Source organism: Lissotriton helveticus, chromosome 2_1, assembly GCF_964261635.1.
Source record: "Lissotriton helveticus chromosome 2_1, aLisHel1.1, whole genome shotgun sequence".
Classification (NCBI taxonomy): domain Eukaryota; kingdom Metazoa; phylum Chordata; class Amphibia; order Caudata; family Salamandridae; genus Lissotriton; species Lissotriton helveticus.
This window is the reverse complement of record NC_136059.1, coordinates 2,029,839,233-2,029,866,748: the sequence shown is the minus strand read 5'-3', so window position 1 is coordinate 2,029,866,748 and position 27,516 is coordinate 2,029,839,233. Positions and strand designations below refer to the sequence as shown.

Genomic DNA, 27,516 nt, shown 5'->3' with positions numbered 1-27,516 from the left:
TAAATAAACTGTACCCAGTGTTAGAGGTGCCCGGAAATAAAAGCCCCCTAGAAGAAGATGATGAGAGCGAAACAGAGGACAGCCTGATAAACAGATTATTGACAGACAGGCCACCCCCGTATAATAGAGCAGGGGGAGAGGTCGAGCATAGTGAAAGAGAAAAGGGGGGCAATGCAGGGGAGCATGGACCGCTTCCCAGTTCAGAGTGGGATCCTGAGGCAAAGAAAGAGCTGTCCCAGCCTAGTCAGGTGCAACAGGTAGTCGGGAGGTTTGTGGTACAAAGAGCGCCGGAAACGGAGAGCGCCACATCCTACGCATTACCAGATGCACTACAGGTACCTGTTACCATAGGTCCTATAATATCGATATATGACCAAGAAAGAGCAAGAGGGGAAGAACGGGTACGGAAGGACAGAGAAAGAGCAGGGACGGCAAGGAGGAACGATACGATTAATTCCCCAAGTCAGATGCCGATACCAAGAGAGTGGAGCACCCCGATGCACACAGCAGGGGATCCAGGAGGGGACCCTGGGGGCCCTAGATGGCCAGTGGATCTGAGGGGATCTGGACGAAAATCCTTTCAAGAGCTAAATGAGTACATGAAGAAGTGGGATGAGGCAGTGGAGGCTCACAAGAGCATCATAGCTGCAGAAGCTGAAAGGGAAAGTCAGGACAGCAGAGCTCGGACTCACTGCGGGGCTGGGGAGAGCAACCCGGAGTGGGACGGGAGAGAGAGAGATAGTAGGGGAGTCACCCATTGGGCCCGGAGTGGGGATAGAACAGACCTGGAAAACGGGGGCCCCGGGAGTGGAGGGGTGGCGCGCCCAATACTCAGTGAAGGGGAGAGGAGAGCGCAAGAGTACAGAAACAGCTTTAAGTGTCCACACTGTGTGCCCGGCACCAGAGAACTGAATGGGAGTTGTGAGAGGTCGCATCATAGTCCCTGTGATGACGGAAATGAGCGCAGCCCAGGGAATATGGGGAACCAGGAAGGATCGTATCGGATACTGAGCGATACTAGGCAAAGGGAGAGTAGCGACCAGAGGGAAAATAACAGAGAGGCGTACGGTGAAAGGAGAGAAGAAGAAGAGAGTGGGCAGAGCAAGAGTGGGGGTAACAGGCCCGTGTTCCATCACCTTCCAAGATCGGATGGCCGAGCATGGGACTTGGAGAGATGGGAGCAAGGGAGAGCACTCATTAACTCTCCCGAGCCCAAACGTAGAGCTCGGAGTTGGGATGGTAGGGAGACCAGTGAGCCCCCTTCGAAAGACATATTGCGAGCTGAGATAAAAGCTAAGAGACTCGATGTCGCCAGCTTAAGGTCAGACCTGGATGACATGATAGATGGTACCCTGCCTTTAGAAAGAATAGAAATGTATGAGCAGGATGAAATACTGTATATGGCAAAGGACATCACTCGAAAAGCGAGAGCAATCCATGAGAAGTTAGTCGAACTAGCAGGCAAATATATGGTGGACCTGTCAAGAACCAAAGCATTACAGGGTAACCACAGGCTACATTACACAGATCGAGACCTAGATGAGAGGAGAACGATTGGGCTGAAAACGCACATAAGGGAACTGATCACTGGAATAAGGACATGGAGGGCACTAGATAAGTGGGAAGAGAGGTGGTCCAAGAAAGGGACCGTCAGGAGAAGCACGCTTGGTATGACACCAGGAAGGCTGCAGGGAATAGAAGCATACCCTTTGCGTGAAGTCGCCAATGGGAACTATGTGCATGTCCCTTGGAGTAGGGGAGATTTAGCTGCTTTTACCACCTCCTTCCCCAAATTGCGGGAAAACCCAGTGGAGTGGTACAAGCAAGTCGAGAGATTTGTAAAAATCTCAAAGGTCCTATGGATAGATCTGAACACGCTGTTCGACATTGTAGTACCAGGAGATCTGTGGACAGCATGCAAGGTTAGCGCTGAGTGGCCCACAACGGAGCCGGAGAGAGATGCTAAGACTAATGGGCCGTCCGAGATTGTGATGGCAAAATTCGAGAGAGTGATGACTTGGCTGAAAGAGAAAGTGCCAATGCAAGACATAGATTGGGTCAGAATAGACCGAACCAGACAGGAACCCAAAGAGACCGTCCACGAATATTACGAGAGATTGCTGAAGGCGTTTAAACAGTATAGCGGCCTGGATGTAATGGATCCAAAAGACATAGGGCAATTCGTGTCCAAGTTCGTCCTGGGACTGAGACCGGATATTAGTTTAATGATTCAGCAACACTCGATTTGTTGGCAAAATAAACCCCTAGACGAAATACTGAGGTATGCCAGGTACTGCTGTGATGAGATAGACTCCAAGGCTAGGAAACTAAAAGAAAAGTTGATGGTGGTACAGATGCAGGCAGCAGGAAAGGGGGGACAGCAGCAACAGCAGCAAGGAATAGGTACAGGAGGAAAGAAGCAGTACAGTCAGAACAAGGGCAATGAGGAGAGTTCCACCTTTAGACCCAGATTAGACATAGCTGCCTTGAAGAAAACGACTAGGTGCCACCAGTGTAACGAGGTGGGGCATTGGAAACGCGAGTGTCCCTACAATGTAGAGATAGGAGAACAAGAGATAGAGGAGGAAGAGGTCCAGAGCGCGCCTACAAGAGGGGTGACGCCATACCAGGGAAAGGTGCTCAAAGGGGGGGGGGCTCCTCCCCGAGCCCAGTTCCCGCAACCTCCTCGAGTAGGGAATATGGGTAAGACCTATAGACAGATGCCCCTGTTTGTAGAAGGAGAAGAGTGCTATTATGTGGACCCATTAACCGGACAGAGAGTGGAAAGAGAAGACTGCACCCTCGGGGCAGCCTTGGAGGTGGACCAGAGGGGACCCTATGTCGAAGCAGAAGTAGCAGGGTGCCCCACGACATTTCTGGTGGACACAGGAGCCACTAGGTCCACGATCAGATCAGCTGCAGTTCCAGACCTGCCCATGTCTGGAGAGACCATACAAGTGGTGGGGGTCGCAAACAGGAGAATAACCAGCCAATTGACAGAACCGGTACAGGTGAAAATAGGGAAGTACAGCGATGAGCACCAGTTTGTGGTTTGCGATTCAAGTCCTGTGTGTCTGCTAGGCAGAGACCTGTTGTGTAAATTGAATTGTACAATATACTGTACACCTCAGGGAGTGGAGGTATTGACCAATGATGATGACGCAGACTTCAAAGTTGCAAACTCAAGAATATGCGTGGAGCTGTACCCTACTTTGACAGTAGATGAGCTCCCCTGGGACTTGAGAGAGACAGTGGCACCAGAAGTATGGGACTTCACTGGGGAAGAGATTGGATTGGTCAAAGGGGTGGACCCAGTGAAAATTGTAGTGAAACCGCATGCTGAGTTCCCAAGAACACCCCAATATAAATTGACTCCAGAAACGATTGCAGGCATAAAGCCCGTGATCGAGTCCATGATTAAACAGGGAATACTGAAAGAAATCGTGGGTAGTCCATGCAACTCCCCGATTATGGGTCTGCAGAAACCAAATGGGAAATTCCGGATAGTACAGGACCTTCGAAAGATTAATAACATAGTCGTTTCGTGTTGTCCAGTGGTACCGAATCCATCAGTGATACTGTTTCAGATTCCATTCCAAGCTGAGTGGTTCACTGTGATTGATCTTTGTCAGGCTTTCTTTTCGATCCCTCTGGACGAAGAAAGCCATTTTCTTTTCGCATTTAAGCTGGAAGGTCGCGTCCTAACATGGTGTCGCATTCCTCAGGGGTATACAGAGAGCCCATCGATCTTTAACCAGCTTTTGAAGAAAAATCTTGAAAGTCTAGTGCTGCCCCAGAAGTCAGTTCTGGTCCAGTACATAGACGACCTCCTCGTGGCGTCAGAAACAGAAGAAGCTTGCAGGGAGGACTCCATTGCTTTGTTAAATCACCTAGCTGCCAATGGGCACAAGGTGTCCCCGGGAAAATTGCAGTACTGCCTGACAGAAGTGCAGTACTTGGGACACAGAATAGAGAAAGGCAAACGAAAGGTGTCACCAGACAGGATAGAGGCGATCATGAAAATGAATGCGCCTAAGACACAGAGAGAGGTCAGGATGTTCCTAGGGATGGTGGGTTATTGCCGACAGTGGATCGCGAACTTTTCACTGAAAGCAAAGCCCTTGCAAAAACTGACGCACAAGGAGGTGAGCGATCCGGTACCATGGGACAAAGACTGTTTGATGGCATTCTTACAGCTGCGAGAGGACCTGTGTCGTGCTCCGGCATTGGGAATGCCTGATTACAATAAACCATTTTTGCTTTACTGTTGTGAGAGAGAAGGTTGCGCGTTGTCTGTGTTAGTCCAAATCCATGGGAATGCCCGCAGACCAGTTGCTTATTTCTCGGCTACTTTAGACCCAGTAGCCGCAGCGTTGCCCGGATGTCTCAAATCCGTTGCTGCAACGGGTGTCAGCATTGAAAGATGTGAAAATATCGTCATGGGGCACCCGTTAGAGGTGTGCGTGCCCCATTCTGTTGAACTGTTGATGACCAGGACCAAAACACAGCATCTGACCAACAGCAGGCTCACGCGCTATGAGCAAGTTATTCTTGCTGCAGAGAATGTGACCCTCAAGAGATGCTCTGTTTTGAACCCTGCCACCTTGATGCCACTCCCAAATGATATCGAGGATGATGATGAATGTACAGACCATGACTGCCTCGATGTGACTGAACTATGCACCAAACCCAGACCCGACATCGTAGATGAGCCACTGACCGACCCAGACGAAATTTTCTTTGTCGATGGCTCATGTGTAAGAGACGAAGTTGGGCAGTTGAGAGCAGCTTATGCTGTTTGTACAATTACTGGAGTTGTGGAAGCTGGGTGCCTGGAAGGAGTACACTCCGCTCAGGTAGCCGAGATTATTGCCTTGACACGTGCTTGCTTGGCAAGCAATCAAATTCGAGTCACCATATACACCGACAGCCAATATGGTTATGGGGTGGTTCATGATTACGGGCAGTTATGGTCTCAAAGAGGGTTCATGACCTCTTCAGGCTCTCCCATTCGCAATGGAGAGTTTGTGCGCCTGTTGTTAGAGGCGTTGCAATGCCCAGCAGGTATCGCAGTTGTAAAGTGCACCGCACATACCAGAAATGAGGACTTCGTTTCGAAAGGCAATAGATATGCTGATGAAGTTGCGCGGTATTGCGCGGAGCAAGGGTACTCTTTCACAGAGGTGGAAGTGGGTGGAATAAATGTAAGGACTGAATTAGCCATGATATTGGAAACTGTTGATACTTGGGATGAACTGTCAAACATGCAAGAAAATGCTCCTGATTTTGAAAAAGAAACATGGGAAAAGGCAGGATGTGTAATGGGTGAGTCCCATTTTTGGGTCTCAGCAGACGGCAGAGCAGTGTTGCCCAATGAGATGGTGAGTCCAATGGCCAGACTCATACATGGTCCCGTACACTTAGGGAGAGATGCTATGCTGAGAGTGTTTAGACAGACCTGGTACAATCCTAAGTTTAGAATAGCAGCAGAAGCAGTGTGCCAGCGTTGTGTGACCTGTCAGCAGCTGAACGTAGGAAAAAGAACACCAGTTGCACTGAGTCACATAGGAAGGTCTGGAGGTCCATTCAATCGAATGCAGATAGATTTCATTGAAATGCCGAGGTGCAACCGCCTCCGCTATGTCCTGGTGGTTGTTTGTGTATTCTCCAGATGGGTTGAGGCATACCCTACACGTAGGTGCGACACCCTCACAGTGGCCAAGTTACTGCTTAGGGAACTCATTCCGCGCTTCGGGGTGCCGGCCTTTTTGGAATCAGATAGGGGAACGCATTTCAACAGCGAGCTTGTGAAGATGATTTGTGCGGCTCTGAACATAGATCAGAAATTGCATTGCAGTTACCGACCAGAAGCCTCAGGAATTGTGGAGCAGATCAATGGCACGATCAAGGCCAGAATTGCAAAAGTGTGTTCCTCAACGACCCTGAGTTGGCCTGACGCCCTGCCATTGGTCCTCATGAGCCTTCGTAGTACCCCAGACAGAAGAACGGGGTTGTCACCACATGAGGTGTTAATGGGGAGAGCAATGAGGCTGCCATCTGTCCCAACTACTGCACTGTTAAATATCACAGATGATATGATCCTGGACTATTGTAAGGGGCTGTCTGACGCCATTCGTTCTGTGTCCCTTCAGGTGCAGGCTGCCGAGGTTCCATCGTGCCAGGGCCCGTGCCATGACCTGTACCCTGGGGACTGGGTCCTGGTGAAAAAACATGTGAGAAGAAGCTGCCTGGATGTTCGTTGGCGTGGGCCCTTCCAGATCATCCTGATCACGAACACGGCTGTGAAGGTGGGAGGCCTGCCCAATTGGATCCACGCGTCACATACGCGAAGGGTTCCAGCACCTCTGGAAGAAACAGCTCCTCTCTCGGATAGACGTCCAACAGAGGACCGAGAAGCCATAGAGGGGGCTAGCCAAGCTGTAGAGGTGCCAGCGGAAGCAGGGAACGAGTCTGACCAAGCTGAGGACGGTCAGTACAACAGCGAAACAGACGACGCTACAGAAGGAGAAAGTAGCTGGGAGTACGAGTCAGACACTGACAGGTCTGACAGAGAGCGAGAACAGACAAGAAGGAGAAGGAGTAGAAGGGCACGTGGAGAAGCTAATTGGCCGCAAAGAAGGAGCTCTAGCTTGAGGTCAACTCCAGAGATAACCCTTCCTCCGATATCAGAAGACTCAGACCCGGAAGAAGGTGTTCAGGGCGCTGAAGCACCGGACCGAAGAAGGTCAAGAAGAGTGCGTGTGCCTAGTAGAAGATACTCCACCCCTGAGTGGACATATCTGGCGACAAATGTCTGTGAAACAGGAGACGGGGAGGATCCGAGCGGTGGTGGTGTCCAGTTCTGAGCCCATCGTCACCGTGGAAATACGACTGTTGGTACCCGGAGTCGAACAAGAAGGGTCACTAACATTCATGCTCCCCAGACCTCCCCGCCTCAGCAAGTTAAAACATATGTTTCTCTCAGAATTGCAATTCCCCGACTTTGGTACAACGATAACAGCCCATGAAGAGCACAATCTTCGTTTGGAAATACTGAACTTTGCTATCGAAGCTGCAGGCACAAACCTGATAGTAGATGCTTAAAGGACTTTGTAAATAAAGCGAGCAGAAAAAGAAGATTACCTAGCGCCCAGGAAGCAGAGAATATTAGGGAACTTCCCTTGAGTTGATGGAGAAGGGCTAGGGTTGTCTTTATTGAACTGTTAAAGGACTTTTGCGAAGAAGGTTGTCAGCTTCCAGTTGTGTGGATTCTAAAGACAAAAGGATTAAAAAGAGACTGTAAAGGAACGAGAAGAAAAGAACTTTTTGCTAAGATAAGAGAGAGCCATATTGTCTGACGAAATGGAAGCCGGCACCCAGAACCGCAGAGCTAAATGTATAATAGGTACACTAATAGTAGGAGTGATAATATTGATAGCTTTAGTGGTAACAATTTCTTATGTAAAGGGACATGAGGAAGAGGCGAAGGTAACTGATGTGAAATCTGTAGAAACGCTTACACCCACTGTTGCTGGTGAGAAAAGGGAAAACACTCAAGAGAAAGCGTTATTAGCTGCAGAAGCCCGCAGGTTACACATAGATGAGTCCCAAGGAGACTTTAGGTCAAATGCTTATGCTAAACTCTTATATGAATACGTGGATGCCATGGAGGTTAAGGACTGTTACGTCTGCATGCAGTTGCCGGCGTCTGTAGATGAAGGCATTAGATATCATCACCTCCCGCTGACATATGGCATTACATGTAGCTTATTGCTTAGTATATTTTATGAGAGAGATAGTTTTGAATACTATTTCTCCAACTATGATTCAGTGTTGCCAGAAGTCCCAAATTATAAGCAGATGAACAAATGGGACTACTGGAAGAGTGAAGACAGATTGGCCAAGTTCTTCATTCCTTGGATTACCTTAGATACTTCACATGCCCGTAGAAATAACCTGACATGCAAGGTGTCAGAAGTCGAGAAGAAGTTCATAGGGCAGGTGGATGATCGTTACAGGAGACAAAAGATTTTGAAAAAATCAGGACAATGGAAAACAGATTGGACCGAGGAAGAGAAGGCACACAAGAGAAAAGGTAGTAGTGGTCCAATAGCTTTAGATAAGACGCAGAGAGGAAAGCTATGTCTTCACCGAGCCAAAACGTATTATGAAAATGTATACGTGGGAGAAGTCGACTGTGAACATGCTTTCAATATAGAGTACTATACTAAAGATTTCCTGAAGGGAATGCAAGTGATTCCAAATGTGTATTTTGTATGTGGAAGAAATGCCTACGTGAGACTACCTGACAACTGGTATGGATCATGTTACCTAGCAATTGTCTTCCCCAAAATATATCATGCACAAGACTTAGAGATCATTGAGGGCAAGACATCATCGAGGGGAAGGAGAGATGTAGGAGATGCAGAAATGGTTGGAGATGTCTTTGGAGCTATGTTCCCTCTTATGGGACTAATCCTTAATGATGTTAAAATTAGACGACTGGCAACAGTCGTCGACAGGTTGTCTGCCAGCACTGCTCAGTCCTTAATGCTGGTAGAAGGAGAGATGCAATCGATAAGGGCTATGGTTCTTCAGAACCGTCTTGCGTTAGACGTCCTACTAGCAAAAGAGGGCGGAGTCTGTAAGGCTTTGAAGGTCCAGGAATGTTGTACTTACATTCCAGACAATTCGAAGCCCCTTGAGAAAGTTATTAGGAACATAACTGATATTCACAAGGAGATCGAAGACTTGAGTAGAGAAAATGTCTGGGAAAAGGTGGGCCACGGAATGAGTGAAGTTGGAGGGTGGATTTCCACCCTAGGCAAAAGCTTTGTGTGGTATATACTAAAACCTATCATCATAATATTGATCTGTGGGATCGTATTGTGGGGGTTGGTGAGGGTATTCAAATGGTACAGAGCAAAAAGGTCAGAAAGGGCCCAAAGAGAGCAGCTGCAGAGATTGGCTGCCATACAAGATAATCAGTACCGGAGTCTGAGGGCTCTGGAAGCGCAGAGACAAGTTATGCTAGCAATAACTGCAGTTTAAATGTTAGTGATGACCCCGAGAGGTCATCAAAGGGGGGAACTGAGAGAGCGCAAACTGACCTAAATGTATGAGTGCATCACACTTACCTGTAGTAAGCACAAATCATGAGGAGAAATGCCATGAGTGCTAATAGTATCTGCAATTATATTCTGAATGTATAGCTAATGTAGAGATTTAAGTAGAAGTGGAACTAATACAGAAATGTGTGACACTATATGATTTTATTAGATGCGATTATTCCTGAATCCATGTCGTGTAGCTGCTAAAATGTAAGATGGCATGTGGTTAAACGCAGAATGTGGTAGGCCTCAGGGCCAGAGCTAGAAGGGAAGGGGAAGGTGTTTCCTTTCACGATATAGATTGTACTAATGTTTTGGTCATTGCATTAATGGGCCATGATTTATAGATGTGTTTACTGAATAATAGAATAAGAGTATTAACATGCTTTAATTAATGAAGAAGTTGAATGCTATAATCATTATGAGAAATGCTGTAGGCCTGAATTGTTTTAACGTTGGTTTACACGTACATGTCTGGGCCAAGAAATGTTGCGAACCTTTTTGGAAGTCTATGAGAGTTGGGATCTTGGCTGCAGATGTCTGTCTGCAAGAGAAAAGGGGGAATCCAATTATAAATAAAATGAATAGAGGTCTGTTCAGGAGACGGCCCAGACATGGAGGAGGGTTCTGGAATGTTTAAGGGGTATCAGCGGGCCGGAGAAGAGTCTGAGAAGCAAGGTCAACTCCAACGTATGAGGCCCAATACAAAGCAGCATGGAAAAAGCCAGAAGCTACACCACGTGAGGGGCGTCTCATGAGGGGCGTCTCAAATGTTGTTGACTGTTTTGTATTAGGGACAGCACCCCTGGGTGGAGTTAGAGCAGATACCTGAGGACCCTTTAGAGAGCGGATGGGTAGGCAGAGAGGGGTCATGACTGGAGAACTATAGGTTTTCACCAAGAGACTAAGAGTGAGTGACTTCCCTTGGGGGTCATTCACTGCTGACACCTTTGTTAGGTTGGGATTTAGTTAAGTAGGGATACCATCTAGAGCAGGGTAGGGACAGCCTAACCTGTGTGTTTTCCTCCAACTTAAATGAAGGAGAGATATGCGTCAATGCTGATAGCTTTATTATTCTTAGAACTTGTGTTAGTAATTTCCGTTGCTCGTCTGAGGGCTTTCAGAGAGCACATGTATGTAGTTGGACCTGTGTATCTCGTGAATCTCATTCTGAGATGCCTGTATTTGCAGCTTATCCTATCCTTACAATAAACTTTTGAAAGCTAGAAGTTGTTTGTGATCTTTTGGAGCGGGGTCCTTTATTGGGTGAACTAGCTTGGTAACAGAGGCACTTTCTTCCTTCAATGACAGGCAACAAAGGTTCAGTCGACCAGATCGGGGTTTAGATCAATAGTGATAAGGTATCGATCAAAATCTCGCCCTTCCACTTTATTCAACAGAAAAACCACCACTACAGTGTCCCTCTACGTGGTTAGTAGTGTCACAGTCTGGTCTTCAGTTAGCATGCGCTGTAACATGCAAGATCTGGGAAGTTAGCCGGCAGCGTGACCTCGGTCTCCAGTGGACACCCTTGAGCGGAGACGAAAATACCCGAGGATTACCCTCAGCCGGGCACTCTGCCATCGTGACTAAGCTAATCGTATGCACTCTGACGCAGCAGCACGCGGCCAGGACATCCTCGGGGCATCAAAGATGCTCTCGGAGACGGCTCAGCCCTACAATGTGGCCTAGATTTAGGACTCCGCGGGGCAGCTGCTTCAAAATAGATTCAAAGGATCAACACAGGGAAAGAAACACCAGTGGATAGGAAAGGAACTGCACACCAGCACAAGATGAGCAAGGCAAGCCATGAATCCTCTTAAGAAACGCAAGGGCTCAGTGTCTCGCGGGCGCCGTGCAGCCAGACCCAGGAGACCATCTGTTAGCACCACTGTGGAGAGATGCAGCGCTGTGGACTGAGTATGGAAGATACTCCCCAACGAATACACACAGACCCTGAGCCCTTCTATTTCCACAGAGCGATTATTATGGAACCTCATGCCAGAAACCAGGGGCAGCCGAAAAGGCACTGCATTGTGTGGGTCACGCCGAGCTGAGTCCTCCACACAAACCTGCAAAGCAAGAGGCGCTGCGCACCAGGCGGAGGGGACCCCCATCAGGGACACCGAGCCGCAGCCTGCTACTGCACAGATGCAGCAAACCTAGAACAGCAAGCAGGGGGGACAAGTGTGGGGGAAGAAAGGGACACAGAGACGTTCAAAGATGGCACAACTGGAATTGTCTGAAATTAAATACATTTTCAATGGCGTTTACATTTATGGTATCGTTGAAGTTATGTAGTTTTTCTGTTTACTCCAAGAGGTCAGCCAGCATAAATTCAGAAGAGCAATCATGGAAGGAAAGCCGTCAAATCAAAGAGTCTTCCGTGGAACGTCCATGGCTAATTTGAAAGTACTGGAAGGCGGATTATCCACCATTAATCTTCTATTGCAACATGATAAACGCCCTCTTCAAGAATGTAATTACGTTCCCTCCCAGCCCCTCAAGCATGGCTTCAGTTGGTACACCTCTTAAGTAGGAGTGGAAGATAAACTCCTCTACGCTCTGCTGGCGGAGTTTAGCTTAGAGTTTGGCAAAAACTCCACTAACCACTGTGTGGACGGAGTTTTTCTCGCACGGCTCGCCACTGTTAAGTTGGCGAGCGCGAGTGAGAACAAGCATTTACAATGCAATGGTTTCGCCTTTGGAAAAGTTAGAGCTATTGGCATTGCTCACACACAGAGCCCCACACACAAATACACACACACACACACACACACAGAGCCGGACACACACACAGAGCCAGACACACACACACAGAGCCAGACACACACACAGAGAGCCAGACACACACACACAGAGAGCCAGACACACACACAGAGAGCCAGACACACACACACACAGAGAGCCAGACACACACACACAGAGAGCCAGACACACACACACAGAGAGCCAGACACACACACACACAGAGCCAGACACACACACACAGAGCCAGACACACACACACAGAGCCAGACACACACACACAGAGCCAGACACACACACACAGAGCCAGACACACACACACAGAGCCAGACACACACACACAGAGCCAGACACACACACACAGAGCCAGACACACACACACAGAGCCAGACACACACACACAGAGCCAGACACACACACACAGAGTCAGACCCACACACACACACAAACAGAGTCAGACACACACACAGAGTCAGACACACACACGCACAGTCAGATACACACACACACACACAGAGTCAGACACACACACACAGTCTCAGACACACACACACAGAGTCAGACCCACACACACACAGAGCCAGACAGACACACACAGAGCCAGACAGACACACACAGAGCCAGACAGACACACACAGAGCCAGACAGACACACACAGAGCCAGACAGACACACACAGAGCCAGACAGACACACACAGAGCCAGACAGACACACACAGAGCCAGACAGACACACACAGAGCCAGACACCCACACAGAGCCAGACGCCCACACAGAACCAGACACCCACACAGAACCAGACGCCCACACAGAGCCAGACGCCCACACAGAGCCAGACGCCCACACAGAGCCAGACGCCCACACAGAGCCAGACACCCACACAGAGCCAGACACCCACACACACAGAGCCCCAGAGCATAATTCCAAGAGCAGCATGCAGTCAATTCCGGCGCCACCCACGCCCCCTAGCACCTTTCTGCAGCTCACGGGACGCCGCCCGCACCCGGCCTGCATCCGCCTCTGCCACCATTAACTGGTGCTAGGCCGCGCCGCACTCACCACCTCCTGCGCTGGGTACACAGGGGCCCGCCTTCACTGCAGCCGCCACAGTCACCAGCTCCAGACTCCCCCTGCTGGCAGGACCAGTGCACCTCACGTAGGCCCGGGCTCTTTATATGCTATTTATTCACTGCACAACGAGGCGCTCGTGTGGCCTCCAGAAGCAGTTACTTAGCCCACTCCAAACTTAGACCGCACGCCCGCAGACTCTCGATCCCAGCTCCGACGGGAGGGGACATGGGGGGGGGGGGGTTACTGCTCACCTCAGGTTGTATCTTCACGCAATCTCGTACCCCCGATCCAGGCAAGTACTGGGCACACCCTGTTGTGAGAGCGGCCTGCGCACATGCACGCTCGTGAGCCGGCTGCCTCTGTGCGCCCCGAGGTTGGGAAACATTTAAGAAATGCGCCCAGGGGCGAATTTCTTCGAAAAGACTGATTAATCTAGCAATAGGCGCAGGCTTCACGGGCGCCAGAGAAAAGTGAAAAACAGCCAAATATTTGTGGCAGAGGCCGGTGGAGGACAAACGGGCGAGAGGTCGGACTCCCAAAGAAAAGATCCGTCTGGGGTTGAGTCAACAGGCATTTCAAGTAGATTTGGTAATAGTGTCCAGTTTTCTCTCTCCTGTAGCGGCATTACACTACATTACACTAATTACACTGCCACGCCCCTTTGAGAGACCCCACAGTTTTTTAATCCCACTTAAAGCCCTGGTGCACAGTACATGTACAGATGCAAGAACGCAAGCATATCACTCTGGTATCTTATCAACGGACTATCACTGATTGGGTGGGGGGGGTGCAGCACTACTTCTAGATTCGGATAAAGAATGATAGTAAAAAAAGCCATAAAATATTTTACTGTTGTACTTATTATTAAAAAAAGCCATGATGGCGAATAGTGAAAATAACAATGAGACAATTGTTTTAAACTAAAATAACTCTAATGATTCCAGCATTACAAAACATTTTACGAAGTGAAAACTACTTTAAATGTTTACATACATTATCAAAGGTCACTTTCACTTCTATGAAGGGAAACTGAAGGACTAACCAGGGGATAATTAACAATCAGGAGTGTCAACGGTAATCTCGCAGCATTTCAGATATACAAAAATCTTTAAAAAATATTGTCAGACGAATAGGTCTCCTAACTTATTCTCTGGACCCAAGAGTAATGCACTCGACCCTTGAAGTTGATGCAATATTTTATCTTCAGTGTCCCAACTACAAAACAGGTCTAAATGAGTCTTACTACACTGTTCTTTGTACCAACATGTACAGCCTTAAAAGCAGCACTGGTTTCCTAATGAACTCTGGCCACTGTCAGGCAAGAAACAAGGACACATATATACCAACACATTTTCCCGTAGACACAGAATGGGAAAACCCCAGGGTGCAACAGTCCCTAGATGTATAAAGCCCCCGTGAGCTCGCAAATACTGTGATCTGCAAAAGGTTTACAACTGTAAAGGTGCTTTTTTGTAATGTACAAAAGCCCTGTGAGGAAAATGATTACTGACTCTTAAAATAGCACTTGCTACTCTTTCCAAATTGCAACTGGGAGGGACCATGAAAGGGCTGAAACCCTTTTATTTACAAAACGAAAATATATACATACATTTTATTTTACCGGAATAGTGGTTAACACCATGGAAAAGTTTTTTGACAAAGTACTGTGAATCAGCACTTTTGTGAAATTGCTTGAATTCAGTGCAACCAGGACTACCACTTTTAGAATGTGGTATTGCTTGAATGGGCATCATTTTTAAAAAGTGTCCATGATTGCAAGGAGTCAACTCATAACTTTAATTACACCGCACATTGAAAGCAGAAATAACAATATTCTTGTAAGTCTTTTACCTACTAGTACTACCTAGTGTGATACAAGTATCTTCGGGGTGAAAAATATTCAATTCTAATCTCAATGCCCTAGATTTGCATCCACAAAATTAGACTGTTTGTGTCATATCAGAGTTGCTGTACTTTGGAAACTCCTACTGTGCAATTCTAGAGCGCTCGGTATCATAGCTGAAGCTTGTAGACACATTTGAAACTTGCTGGACTCAATCTGCAACAAAATGTTTACCCTGTCGGAGATGAACAAGGAAGTTAGATCGATCCACTGCCATTGTAATCGTTTTGTGTTCTCATTTAATATCTTAGTCAGTGCATTCGAGTGACTGTTGTCTTCATTTACTTTGTTGAGATTATTACACCATTTTGTTAAATATAAACCCTTTTTTTTTTTTGAAAAAGTATACACCCAGGCAGACTTTAGCTACAAGGAACTGGCTAATTTGCAACACATTTTGTGAACAACATATGATGAATAAACAAGGAATAAAACAACAATTAGTACAACAGACTGTTATGATATCAAAAACATATTTTTTAATCTCGATTTTTTTTAAAAGGGTTAGTAAATATCACTGTGTGTATATGATGTATACAATAGAATATTTGATACATTAATTATGAATGACAATTCCATGATACATTATTAAAACCAAAAAAGAGAAAAAATGATTAAAAATTAATCTTTTAGTTTAAAAATATTTCTCCAATTATTGATAGACTTGGGCTGTGTCAAATATAAACCCAAAATTGAAAACATCGTGTTCTTTTGACTTGGAATATTCTGACAAGTGAAGTGGGCTTTAAGAACAACACCCCTCTCTGGGCTATCCCGTTTGCCGCATGCGACTTAAGGAAACAAAAGCAACCTCAACAATCAGCACAGCAAACAATGGATCGATGTGCTGGCTCAATTCCCTTAAGTGGAACTACACTGTTTGGAGACAGACCAAGTTGACCTGACAACTGAAAGGGACATGCACGATGTTCAACATCTTTCACCGGAGGTGGCACAGGGAGTTTTCCAATTCACGGATGTCCATAAAGACAATTGGAGCCTACCCACCCCCACGCACACCCACCCCAATATTGCAGTGCTTTGCCAACATAAGCATGCCATAAAATAGCTGTTAAAGTCTGATCCAACCGGTCATAAGGCAAAGCAAATGGGTAGAAAACGAACATATATAATATCTTCTCTATACGTTCGTTACAAAAACTTGTAGATGCTGAAAGTCATACTCCGCCCTTCCAACAACCATTAAAGTAGTTACAACTCGACAATATCATATCAACAGTGATATGATTATATAATGTGGCATGTCGTCTAAGATAATGTGCAAGGTCCTGAGCAGTTTCTTTGGAGATGCTGTGGTTGTGTAATTTAAGTGAAATGTGTCGGTTTTGGATTATTACAATGTTTCGGCAACTTTTGTTAATTAACAGAACGAATGCATGCCAACATTTGGGCTGGACATCGGGGGGAAAGGGCGAATGCAATTTCACCATTTACTTGCATTGAAGTGGGGAAGGTTTTGATTAGAAAAAGGGGGATAAAAATAAGATATTTTGGCTTCAATAGTCACCCGTCTAGATCGGAAGTGTGAAAATGTAGGAACGGCTAGATGAAAAATTGCCAGTTTTTTAAATTTCTGAACGAAAACATACAGCTCATCTTGCAATATGAATAACCATGTATGTGTGTAAAATATATGCAAAGCATTACTATACTCATGAGTAGGAGGGCTGGGTGTTTTGCACAGATATTCAGATGCCCGTGCAGTGCGTGTTCTCTGCTGTCATAATTTCTTATCGTTAATGTGAGCTGTAATCTTCATGTGACCTCGGGCAGCACAAATTCTCCTCCCCTACTCACCCGGAGGGACAGTAGCATACCTTCAAAGACATACGTCTCAACACACCCCAAGCAGGGGCCACTTACCAAACCCAGCCAGGTGTCTGCAACGTCAGCCACTGTCCCCAAAGCTTGTAAAAGACAGCAGCTACTTTCCATTAAACGTAACGATTTAGGGCAGGCTCATGTATCACGTGGGGACGGACGTACCAAACCTGCGGGGGAGTGAGGATAAAGCCATGTCCCCCGGACGGAGCCGGAGAGCTAACTAGCTGTATTTGTCGGGATTATAATCCCCAATATGGTCGCTAGATGACGCCAGAGCTATCTATCGAAGACTTTCTAGTGGTCCGGAGCATCCTTTACTTAAAGAAAATCTTCGCGGGTTTAACAAGGTGCGCGGGGACACGCGGTAAGAGGTTTGGCTGAATGCGGTTTCTTGGGTTCCTCTGTTTATAGCACCTTCAGGCTGCTTCGCGCCGTGCCCGAGGGCACACGCCTCCTCTGCGGCGTGGTACCCATTGGCAATGCCCTGCTGTCTCGAGGTTCTGGTGGAGCAGCCTGCCTCCGCTTCACTGCAGTCCTCATCCGAGGAAGCGGGAGGGGGGCGGGAAAGACACGGACAGCGGGGGGGGGGGGGGTAGGAACGCACTCACCTGGACTTCTTCCGGCGGCCGTGGTCGGCATGAAATAAGGAAAACAAACACCAAAAAAAAAAAACGAAACCCCGTCCACCGACGGTGCAAAAAGGGTGGAGAGCAAAAAAAATGCAGGAACGCCCACGAATCTGGTCCGGCCATGACGGACAGATCTCTGTTCCAATGGCTAGCCTCCATTTATGGAGCTAGCCAATGGAACAGAGGGCGGATTCAAGTCCCCCAAACTGCAAAACTAAAGATTTCTCCTGGGGGCGGAGCTAAAGCTCCGTGCCCCAGGCGAAACCTAAAAAACGAGTGTTAGATCGCCTCTTGGCGAGATAGCTCAATGCAGCGGTCACGGTAGGTCATTACTACTCACGCTGAGAAAGTTGCAGCTCACTTTGCAAAATCTGCAGCTCGAGTAGAAAATCTACACGAGCAGCAAAAAGAAGCAGCGCCTCTGATGCACTTCGTCGTGGCGTTCAAGCGGATTTTACAGTGCAGGATAAGCTCCTGGTGCTAAAAATCAGTGCGAGCAGTGCCACAGACCAGAATTCCGCCGCTCCGAGAACTCTGCAGAATCTCACTGAGGTTGTACGTAACTTCCATGGAATTCCGCAAATAAATCTAAAAACTAAATCTTTAGTACCTGCAAGTTTTTTCCAATATTAGGAATCTTCCACGGTGTTGATATTTAGATGTTTCTTTATGGTTGTTTATTAGGAGATAAAGGGGAGCATTTAATTTTGGATGTAGTATATTTTAAAGTTTCGATTTTTGATTTATTTGGTTCTTCAGGAGATTGGAGGGGATGGGTCTGGTGCAGATTCCATTAAACAAAGGGTTGTGTAATCGAAACGGGCTGTCTTGTCTCCTACACTGGAGCATATAACAAAGGGTTTAAATATTTGTTTTATTTTTATTACCCGTGTTTTGTTTGATGACAATGTTCGTAGAACACTGATGTTCGTTTTTAACATTGCAGTTACCCCTGACGAAGGTCCACCATGCTGGAAATGCAATGGGTTTATGCAAATAAGGCAGCCCAGGACAAACATTGTTTCCTTACATGCCAGAACAAGCATTGGCATAGCCAATAGGTCTCGCCTTTGGGACCATGTAAGTGTTTAGCAATGCAGTACATTATCCCCACTGGTATGCCCATACACTCTTAACTCTTAACCGTGCTTTCCTTTTGTGGGAGAGGGAGAGGGTGTTTGTGCATGTGTGAGTGTGCACGCGGTAGCAGTAGTACTGGATGGAGACCAGGACCTACTCAATAGGCCCTGACCATGTGGCATGCAGATGTTGGATCCGGAGTTCTCAGCTACAGGTCACTTCATCTGTATAAGAGACATGTGTCAGGATAAAGTTACCAGACACACATCTACATAATGTTGACCTGAAACAATACACCTCTACCCGGTCCTACTAAACTCACAGTAGTCCCACAATTATACAACCATAAATCAGACTGCTGCCTTGCTGCGGAGGATACCTCTGTACTAAGATGCCCACGTTTCCGTTATAAATATAGAACTACAAGTACCATAATGCAAAGGGAACAAAACATCACAGCAATCTCACAATAAAATAGAGACCAGAAGAAACAAATGAAGAGGCACACGTTAAAAAAAATATTATGATATGTGCAGGGTAACGAAATTTGAGTGTTTTTATTAAACATTTTTTGTTCTTATACATGTCCATTTTAAACATTATACCATCGTTAACGCAATAGTACCACAGTACATATGTCTTCCTCTACAGTTAGAGGTCCAAACCATAATATTCCTCACATATCCTCTGTGTTTTTGCGAACAGCCCGAACAACGTAATTAGGTTTCTCCTATTCGGAGCAGCCGTCCAGCCCCCTCTCCACTCCACCAAAGAGGGGGCTTGTGGAGAGTGCCACCTCCGAGCAACATCACGCTTGGCAGCCAAAGAGGCGACCCCCAAGCGCAATCCATTTAAATAAAAATATATTTAGGCATGTTTTACATAGTCCTGCTCAAAGCCCCAAGACTCTAACACTAGTAAAATGCATGCAGCTGGTTTAGTAGGTACTATGCTTGGATAAGCACGGCACGCCTCACCACTCTGCCAAAGCTTAAATAGCTACTCTTATTCAACGTCACTTGTTTATTACAAAGTAACAATCTTAAAATGCATGTGGTGCATGTTAAATCACCAACTCTGCACCCCTAGCCACTAAAAACCATCATGTGACATCCAGTAAGCGTCATGAGAGGAGTGATGTCAGCAGAAAACTGACAACTTGAATCAGTGGAGGAGAGGGAAGCAAGCAAAAGGGAGAGCGACAGCATGAGGGGGCAAAACAATCTGCAAAGCAGAAAAAAATGCTTGAAATTATCAAGTTCTCTGGCCAGCATTACATAATCCGTGACAAAGCCTTTCGACACTTCACACGTCTCCAGGACACACCTCTAGGTTAAAAAAACAAAAACGCTACCCGGCCAATGCCAATCACTTGCACGTGGATTGTGCACAGTACTCTTACTGTATCAAACTTAACAGCCTCTCTCTGAATTACCCTTTCCTACCCGCTGTAATTTGTAATGAGTAATTACATTTCCGAGTAAGTAATTCAGGCATGCCAACTGTGTGGGGGGTGTCTATATATATATATATATACATACATATACGTATACACACACATATGTAGTGAGAGAGAGGGAACAATCTTGTTTTGGGCAAAAGGGTGAAATCTAATTTTTTCTTTAAAAAAATTCTGTTGTCTCACTTTTTAAGCAGCTAAATAAAGAAATAGGACCTTGCTCTGCTGCGAAATAGCGCTCCTGAAGAATCCCAAAACGCTACGGGGAGAATAAATAATATGTCTGTAGTGCAGGCTCTTAAATCTGAAGAAGAAAAAAAAAAAAAAAAATCGGTAGTTATGGCATGCTCTCCCACAACCCAATTGAGAAACAAGAGGTGTTCACAGAAGGCAGTGTGTGAGGTGGTGGCTCTGCAATGCCATTGGCTTGGTGGAGCGAAAGCGCTGCAGCGTCCTCTGGACTTCCGGCCTAAGCCATGCAGTTACAAAACACGAGCGAGGAATGCAGCTGCAGCGTCCCGCGAGTGGTGCGCGCGCACTCGTGTTGCTCGTAACCGCAAGCCCTAGACCGGAAGTCCAGAGTGATTCCAAGAGGTCATTTTACCTAGAGCAGCGCATGCTCCTGCGCTAGGCTCGACCTAAAAAGGCCCGGATGGGCATTTTCTCAGCACTTCAAAGTATTAAAAGAATTGGAAATCATGTTACTTTTAATGGGAATGGAGAAAGCAGTGAAAATGTGTCTAAAAAGTTCTTGAATTCAAAAATATTAAAACGGAGCATCTAACTTCAAAAGTATTCATTTGAATACTTCATGACTTTGCTGTGCGGCTTGTAGTTGGAGCGACATCACATACTATAAAATTTGAAATTATCAGCCAGTGCCACTGGGACAAGGCACGTTACAAATCAGCACGCAATTTTTTTTCCCCATGAATACTCGTCAAAAAACATTAAAACTTGAGTACTAGGTGTGCATTCTATCACAATTATCGCATATACGAGCAAAATCGCATCACTATTAACAAACCTGCCCATTATGAACTCTCCATCAACCCAAACTCAGAAATACGTGGTCAGGCAGGCTCTGAGACGTAGGCCTGAAGTTACTGATTGACATCACAGGTTCGGTGGCAAGTAACCAAACAAGTTAACAGGAACTTTAAGTCCTTCCCCCAGATAAGCGCAGCAACGCCACAATGGTCCAGGGAGAGAGGCCTCAAAAAAGCACACATGGCTGGAGGAGTGCACGCATTCCGAAAACATCATAAAGTCAGATGCCATACGGAGTTAGGAACATAGAGCCAATCAGGACATAGCACCCACAGTACACACCGTGAGCACGGACACCGAATGTCAGACATCTGGACAAGTTACCCACTGGCCCCCACTGTTTCCACGCAAGGTCGAGGCCCACCTGCATTTGCTATCAGGGCCCATATTTATGACTCCACAGACAAGGCCTGCGTTCTGTTACCAAACAAGGATCGCCAAAAGTATTTTTAGGATACCCAACAACTGTATAAAAACTCGCTCAGATTGATTGTACTTTGAGACAGTCCTCAGACCCACTTCTGTAACTGAGTTCCCAGCCTAAGTGTTTAATTAAACCAACTGTTACTATTTTTTTTTTTTATTAAATTGAAAACAGACATCGGAGAGACATTGTGCAGTTATGAATATTTGAGTTATCATTATTATTATTATTATTATTATTATTAATGAATTTTATATAGCGCCTGGTTACCCTTGGGCATCCCCGCGCTCAACCAGACAGAAACGTTACCACAGAGGTGCAGGCACTAGACAGAAAATAAAAACGTTTTTAAAAGTTTACGGAACCGTAGAAGACTCGCTTCCGCTCGCAGGTGCAAAGGGAGGGAATTCCACAAGGTGGCTACATTTATAGAGAACCTTCTGCCACCGGTTCTTGCCTTCCTCACCCTCCGAACCTGCAACAGATGTAGATCGTCGGAACGGAGCGAGCGGGAGGCCTTATAAGACTGAACCATATCTCCCAGAATGGGTGGGCCTGCCCCATGCAAAATTTTGTGGGCGATGCAGAGTGACTTAAATTTCACCCTTTCCCTGACAGGGAGCCAGTGCAGCGCCTTCAGCGCAGGGCAAGCCGACTGATGCCTAGGAAGGCCCGTCAGGAGCCTAGCGGCCGCGTTCTGCACTTGCTGCAGTTTGTTCAGGGTGGATTCTGGCGCACCCAGGAACAATGCGTTACTGAAATCCAGCCGCGAGATGATAAGCCCCTGGATAAGTAACCTCCTGGCAGCCACTGGAAGGAGAGGCAAAATCTTCCGAGCTGATCGGAGCAGGCCAAAACACACGCCTGCTGTTTTTTTGGCGTGCGTTTTAAAAGAGAGATCCTGCTCGAGCCACACCCCCAAGCTCTTGATCTCCTGCTTGGGGGAAGGTACCGGTCCCAAGCAGTCGGGCCAGCTGCTAGGAGATAAAGATGGAACAGAATTCCCCAGCAGCATCAGTTCCGTTTTGGAGCCGTTAAGCTTAAGAGCCGAGCTGCACATCCAGGTGTGGATCTTATCCAGACACAAGTGGAGCCGGTCATGTTGGTAATCCGACTGGGAAAGGCCTACCACCAGCTGGGTATCATCAGCATAGCTGATGATCTTAATACCCAGAGGCAGTACCACACTCTCCAGAGGGGCCATATAAATGTTGAACAAAGTAGGGCTCAACGAAGAGCCCTGAGGCACACCACACTGGAGAGGAATGGAGGGTGATTTCTCCTGGCCTTCCCACACCTCAAATGTGCGGCCTTCCAAAAAGGAAGCGAACCACTTGAGGGCCAACCCAGAGACTCCCACCCCCGACAGCCGTTGGAGAAGCACCTGATGGTCTACGGTATCAAAAGCAGCACTGAGGTCCAGGAGGATCACTGCCACCGATCCCCCTGAATCCAGAATGCTCCTCGCATTCTCCACGACTGCCAGCAGGGCAGTGTCAGTCCCCTGACCGGGCCGAAAACCCGTTTGGGAGTCGCCCAGGAGGGAGTTGGCCTCCAGAAAGCCCGAAAGGCGACTATTTACCAACTTCTCCGCCACCTTGCTGAGGCCAGGCAGCAGGGAGATGGGCCTGAAGTTGGCAAGGTCGCCAGGGTCCAAATTAGGCTTCTTGATGAGAGCCTTGACAACCGCCCCTTTCCAACTGGGGGGTACCACTCCTTGGGTGAGAGACAAGTTTATGAGGTCCGTCACAGGGCCGCCGATGGTAGGGGCTACCTGCTTTAGATATTTCATGGGTGCAGGGTCTTTCGGAGAACCACTTTTCATGGTCGCCAAAACCGAAAGGACTTCCTCCACCGTGACAGGACCAAAGGAAACCAACTCTGCTGTTCGCACCCTTGGCTGAGTACTTACAATGCCACCGGAGACGACCTCCTCCGATTGCCGGGGAAGGGATGCAAGGATATTATCAATTTTCGTTTTAAAGAAAAAGGCCAGTTCTGCGCATTTCTCACGTGGGTCCTCGTGAGTGACCTGAGGTTCGGGGGGTTTCAATAGACCTTTAATGACCCTAAATGACTCTTTCGAGGAGTTGGCCGCGGAGCCTATTCTCTCCTCAAAGAAACCAGATTTTGCTACCCGAATGGCAGATTTATAAGTGCTCAGAGCCGCCCGATATTCTTTCCGGCTCGTTTCACTCCAATCTTTCCTCCAGGTCCGCTCTAACCTCTTGCACCCCTTCCTCAATGTTCTCAGCTCAGAAGTGTACCAAGGCGCCGATCCCACTCTCTTCCCCCTTATCATGAGCAGCAAGTCAGCCAAGCAAAACAAACCATTAGTACCCTCCCCTCCCTCCTTTACCAAAAAATAGACCCCTTCATACATGACCCATTCCATCTTAACATTCATCATCAGATTCCTCATCTGAGCTATCATCATCAGATTCAGGTATTGGATCACAGATATCTCCCCTGTAAGTGTTCCAGGCAGTCCATATTTTAGTCCATTTTTGAGGGCATTTGCGATTAATATACACAGTTCTTTCAGTGATCATGGTAATGTCCATATCCCTACACCAAGCCTCCAATGAGGGTAATTCCGGTGATCCCCACCTCTGCGCCACATTACGTTTAGCCACCATGATGCCGAGTGTCGCCCACATTTGCCCATACTTCGTTAAGTCGTTGGGTTCCCAAACATTGAGGAGGTCTCTGCGAGGCTCAGGCAATATGGAAACGTTTAGAGTCTGTGACACTGTACGGAGGATCTTGCGCCAGAAGTCAGTTATTATAGGACAGTCCCAGATCGTATGAAAAAAGGAGCCCTTACTACCACATCCCCTTAGGCAAAATGGATGTTGTGCTCTGCCTATTTTGTGTAGCGTGTGTCGAGTGAGATACGTGCGATGTAGGACTTTAAGCTGGACAAGCCTCAATCGGGTCGGGATTCCCACCTCTCTAGGTGATGCTAGCGCCATTTGCCATTCCGTCTCGTCCATAGCGCCAACCTCAGCCGCCCATTTTTCCTTCAAGGCTGTTGTGGGGTCCGATTGGTTATTAATCAACTTAAGGTACGTGAACGAAATGGCACGTTTTGGCATATAATCCGTTAGTAATCTGTCTTCCAAGGGAGAGGATTCAGGTATGTCGGTGTTCTACGGAAGTGCCGTGAGGAGTGCATGCCTGATTTGTATGTAACGGAATGTCTCCGTAGGTGCCAGTTCATATTGCCTTTGCAGCTGATCAAAAGGAATGACCGTGCCCTTGTCCCATAAGTCGCCCACCTGGGAGATTCCTATGTTGTCCCATTGTGCAAAGCCTCTAGTGTTCCTAAGTGACCCAAGCTGTTTCGTGTCCCAGAGTGGTGTGAGTTTTGTGATGGTCCCCTTCCATCCCAAGTGTGCCTGTGCTGCATGCCATATCATGACTGTGTGTTTCGTGGGCCCCTCCAGCTTCGTCGCCCTTCGTTTATTATATAAGGCCGCTAACATACTGTCAGTTCCTAGCAGCGCCCTATCCGCCTTGTAGGCGGGGTCCGTGTGTGGGGCATGTACCCATTGTTTTATGATTTTGAGATGCGCTGCCCAGCAGTAGAGTTGTATGTTAGGGAGCAATATGCCGCCATCGTACCAGTCGCGGTGCAGTTTAGTTTGTGCAATGCGTGCAGGCTTATTACCTCAAAGAAGTGTGGACACCAGTGCAGTTATCTGCTGAAAGTATCACTGAGGCACCGGAAATGGCGTATTTTCAAGCACGTATAAAAAAAAAAGGGGTAATGCCATCATTTTAAAAAGAGCAGCCTTGCCAAGCATCGTGAGGGGCAATGATTCCCAGTGCAACACGTCTCTACGCAGCCGGTCCAAAGGGGGTGCCAGATTTTTAGAGAAGAAGGCAGCAGGGTCAGCTGTTATGTGTATACCCAGGTACTTAAATGAGTCTTGGGATAGTTGCAGCGGGCAGTGGGGGGGAAGTAGGGGTTCCGGCCCCTTAAGTAAATACAATACTGACTTTGCCCAGTTAATGGTATAGCCCGAAACTGTTCCGAAGGCAGCACAAATCCCGAGGAGGGTCGGCAGAGCGTTCGTCGGATCTGTCATGTACACCAGGATATCGTCTGCGTATAGGGATACTCGGTCCTCCCAGCCTTCCGTCCATGTTATACCGCGTAGTAGAGGAGTTGTTGTAAGGCATATCGCCAAGGGTTCTAACACTAGGGCAAACAGAAGCGGCGACAGCGGGCATCCCTGTCGAGTCCCTCTCGCCAATTGCACAGCACCCGAGAGTCGGCCGTTCACCGCAATACAAGCCACCGGATCTGTATAAAGAAGCCGGATCCAGGCACAACACCTTGGACCGAAGCCCAGACGTGGGAGAACCACGAAGAGGTAGTTCCAGTCCACCATGTCAAAGGCCATTCTGGCATCCAAGGAGAGGACAGCCGATGGTTCCGACAGGACATGCTTACGTGCCAGCGCACTATGCAAACGGCGAAGATTAAGCACGGTGTTCCTATTCAGCATAAAGCCGGACTGGTCCGGGTGTATCAACTCGGGCAAATGTGCTTGCAGCCGGTTAGCAATCACTTTAGCTAATATTTTGGGTTCCGCATTGAGTAGTGAAATGGGACGGTATGATTGACATTCCGCTGTGGGCTTCCCTGGTTTTGGAATCGCCACAATTGTAGCTACTCTCTGGTCCCAAGGCAGCACACCCTGTTCCAAACAGTCATTGTACATGTTAAGCAAATGGGGGCAAAGAGTGTCCGCCATGACCTTGTAGAGCTCCAGCGGGATCCCATTGGGACCCAGAGCCTTTCCGGATTTTAGTGATTGTACCGCCGCAAATATTTCGGCAATCGTGAAGTCTGCGTCGAGCTTTATGGACGCTTCCGGCGCTGCACAAAAATGTTTCAGCCCCCACCACCGTGCTGTCAGAGTGCGCAGAATATATTGTTCGGAAATGGTCAGCTAGTGCGCCCACTATTTCCTCCGGGTCTGTCGTAAAACCACCCTCAGTTGTTCTGAGCTGCGCTATTGTTCGAGCTGCTCGTTCTCTCCTGTCGAGCCAGGCCAGAAGCCTCCCCGCCTTATCCCCCGCTTCATAAATTTTGTGTGTGGTAGCTGCCAGAGCGGCCAGTGTATCTTGTCGGAGGTGTTCTCTGTATTGTTGTTGTTTGAGATGAAGAGTATGGGCCAGTTCCGGTGTAGGATTGGTGGTGTAGTCAGCGTCTGCCGCCTGTAGTTCTTGTTCTAGGGTCAAAAGATCTCGATGTTTTGTGTGTTTGTATCCAGTATTGGATGCAATTGCCTGTCCTTGGAGAACTGTTTTATAGGCCTCCCACAAGATGGCAGGTGAACTGACCGAAGTCTCGTTTTCCTTAAAGAAATGTTTTGTGGTCTTGAGGAGTTCCTTCCTGATCTGTGGGACATGTAGGTACCCCGGGTAGATTGGGTAGAGCTGTTTGTGGGACGTGCAGCGTGAGGAGTAAGTGAGGACTATTGGGGAATGGTCAGAGATAGCTCTAGGTCCTATGGTAATGCGGTCTACGCAGGAGAGACTGGATAGTGAGGCAAGGATGTAATCTATCCTAGACAGACTGTTGTGCGCTGCGGAGTGAAAGGTGTATTGTTTTGTCATAGGGTGTTTACGTCTCCATACATCCACCAACCCTAGTGCCTCACTAAAGCTCTGCAAGGGAGAGACCTCGGCCGATGGGGCCCTCACCGGGTGTCTGTCCATGCTTGGGTCCATTATGGTGTTAAAGTCTCCGCCAATGAGAATATCTCCGTCGGGCAGAGACAACAGAAAGTTACTTAGGTCCGGTAGCGCCGTCTTTTGCAGCGCCGGGGGGACATACACTGAGACTACATTGATCAATCTGCCCTCCCACTGCCCATGTATCGCCGCAAATCTGCCCTGGTCATCGTGTTTAGTCTGTAACAGTAAAAAAGGGGAGTTTTTTCGCAGTAAAATGCCCGTACCCCTGGATCCGTTAGTGAATTCAGAGTGGACCACCATTTGGAACCCCCATCTGTCCACTGCTTTACATGCTGTGCCCGTTAAGTGGGTCTCTTGTAAAAGTGCCAGTGTAGGGTTTTGACGCCTCAGGGCTCGCAACACCAGGCCTCTTTTAATTCTGTCCCCCAACCCGTGGATGTTCCACGTAAGCAATGTGAGCAGTGGCACAGGGACTGTGCTGCCC

General features: G+C 47.6%; 1 protein-coding gene across 4 annotated transcripts in view; it reads right to left on the bottom strand.

Annotated features, from left to right (window-relative positions):
• The window catches only part of FNIP2 (folliculin interacting protein 2), a 459,542-nt gene that overhangs the window by 147,335 nt on the left and 284,691 nt on the right, over positions 1 to 27,516 (bottom strand). For 2 of the 4 annotated variants that reach the window (XM_078676999.1, XM_078676998.1), the window contains exon 7: positions 11,183 to 11,272. The exons of the other annotated variants lie outside the window; for them this stretch is intronic. In XM_078676999.1, the coding sequence (XP_078533125.1) occupies positions 11,183 to 11,272 (90 nt within the window). The remainder of the gene's footprint in view (positions 1 to 11,182; positions 11,273 to 27,516) is intronic. 4 annotated transcript variants of the gene reach the window in all.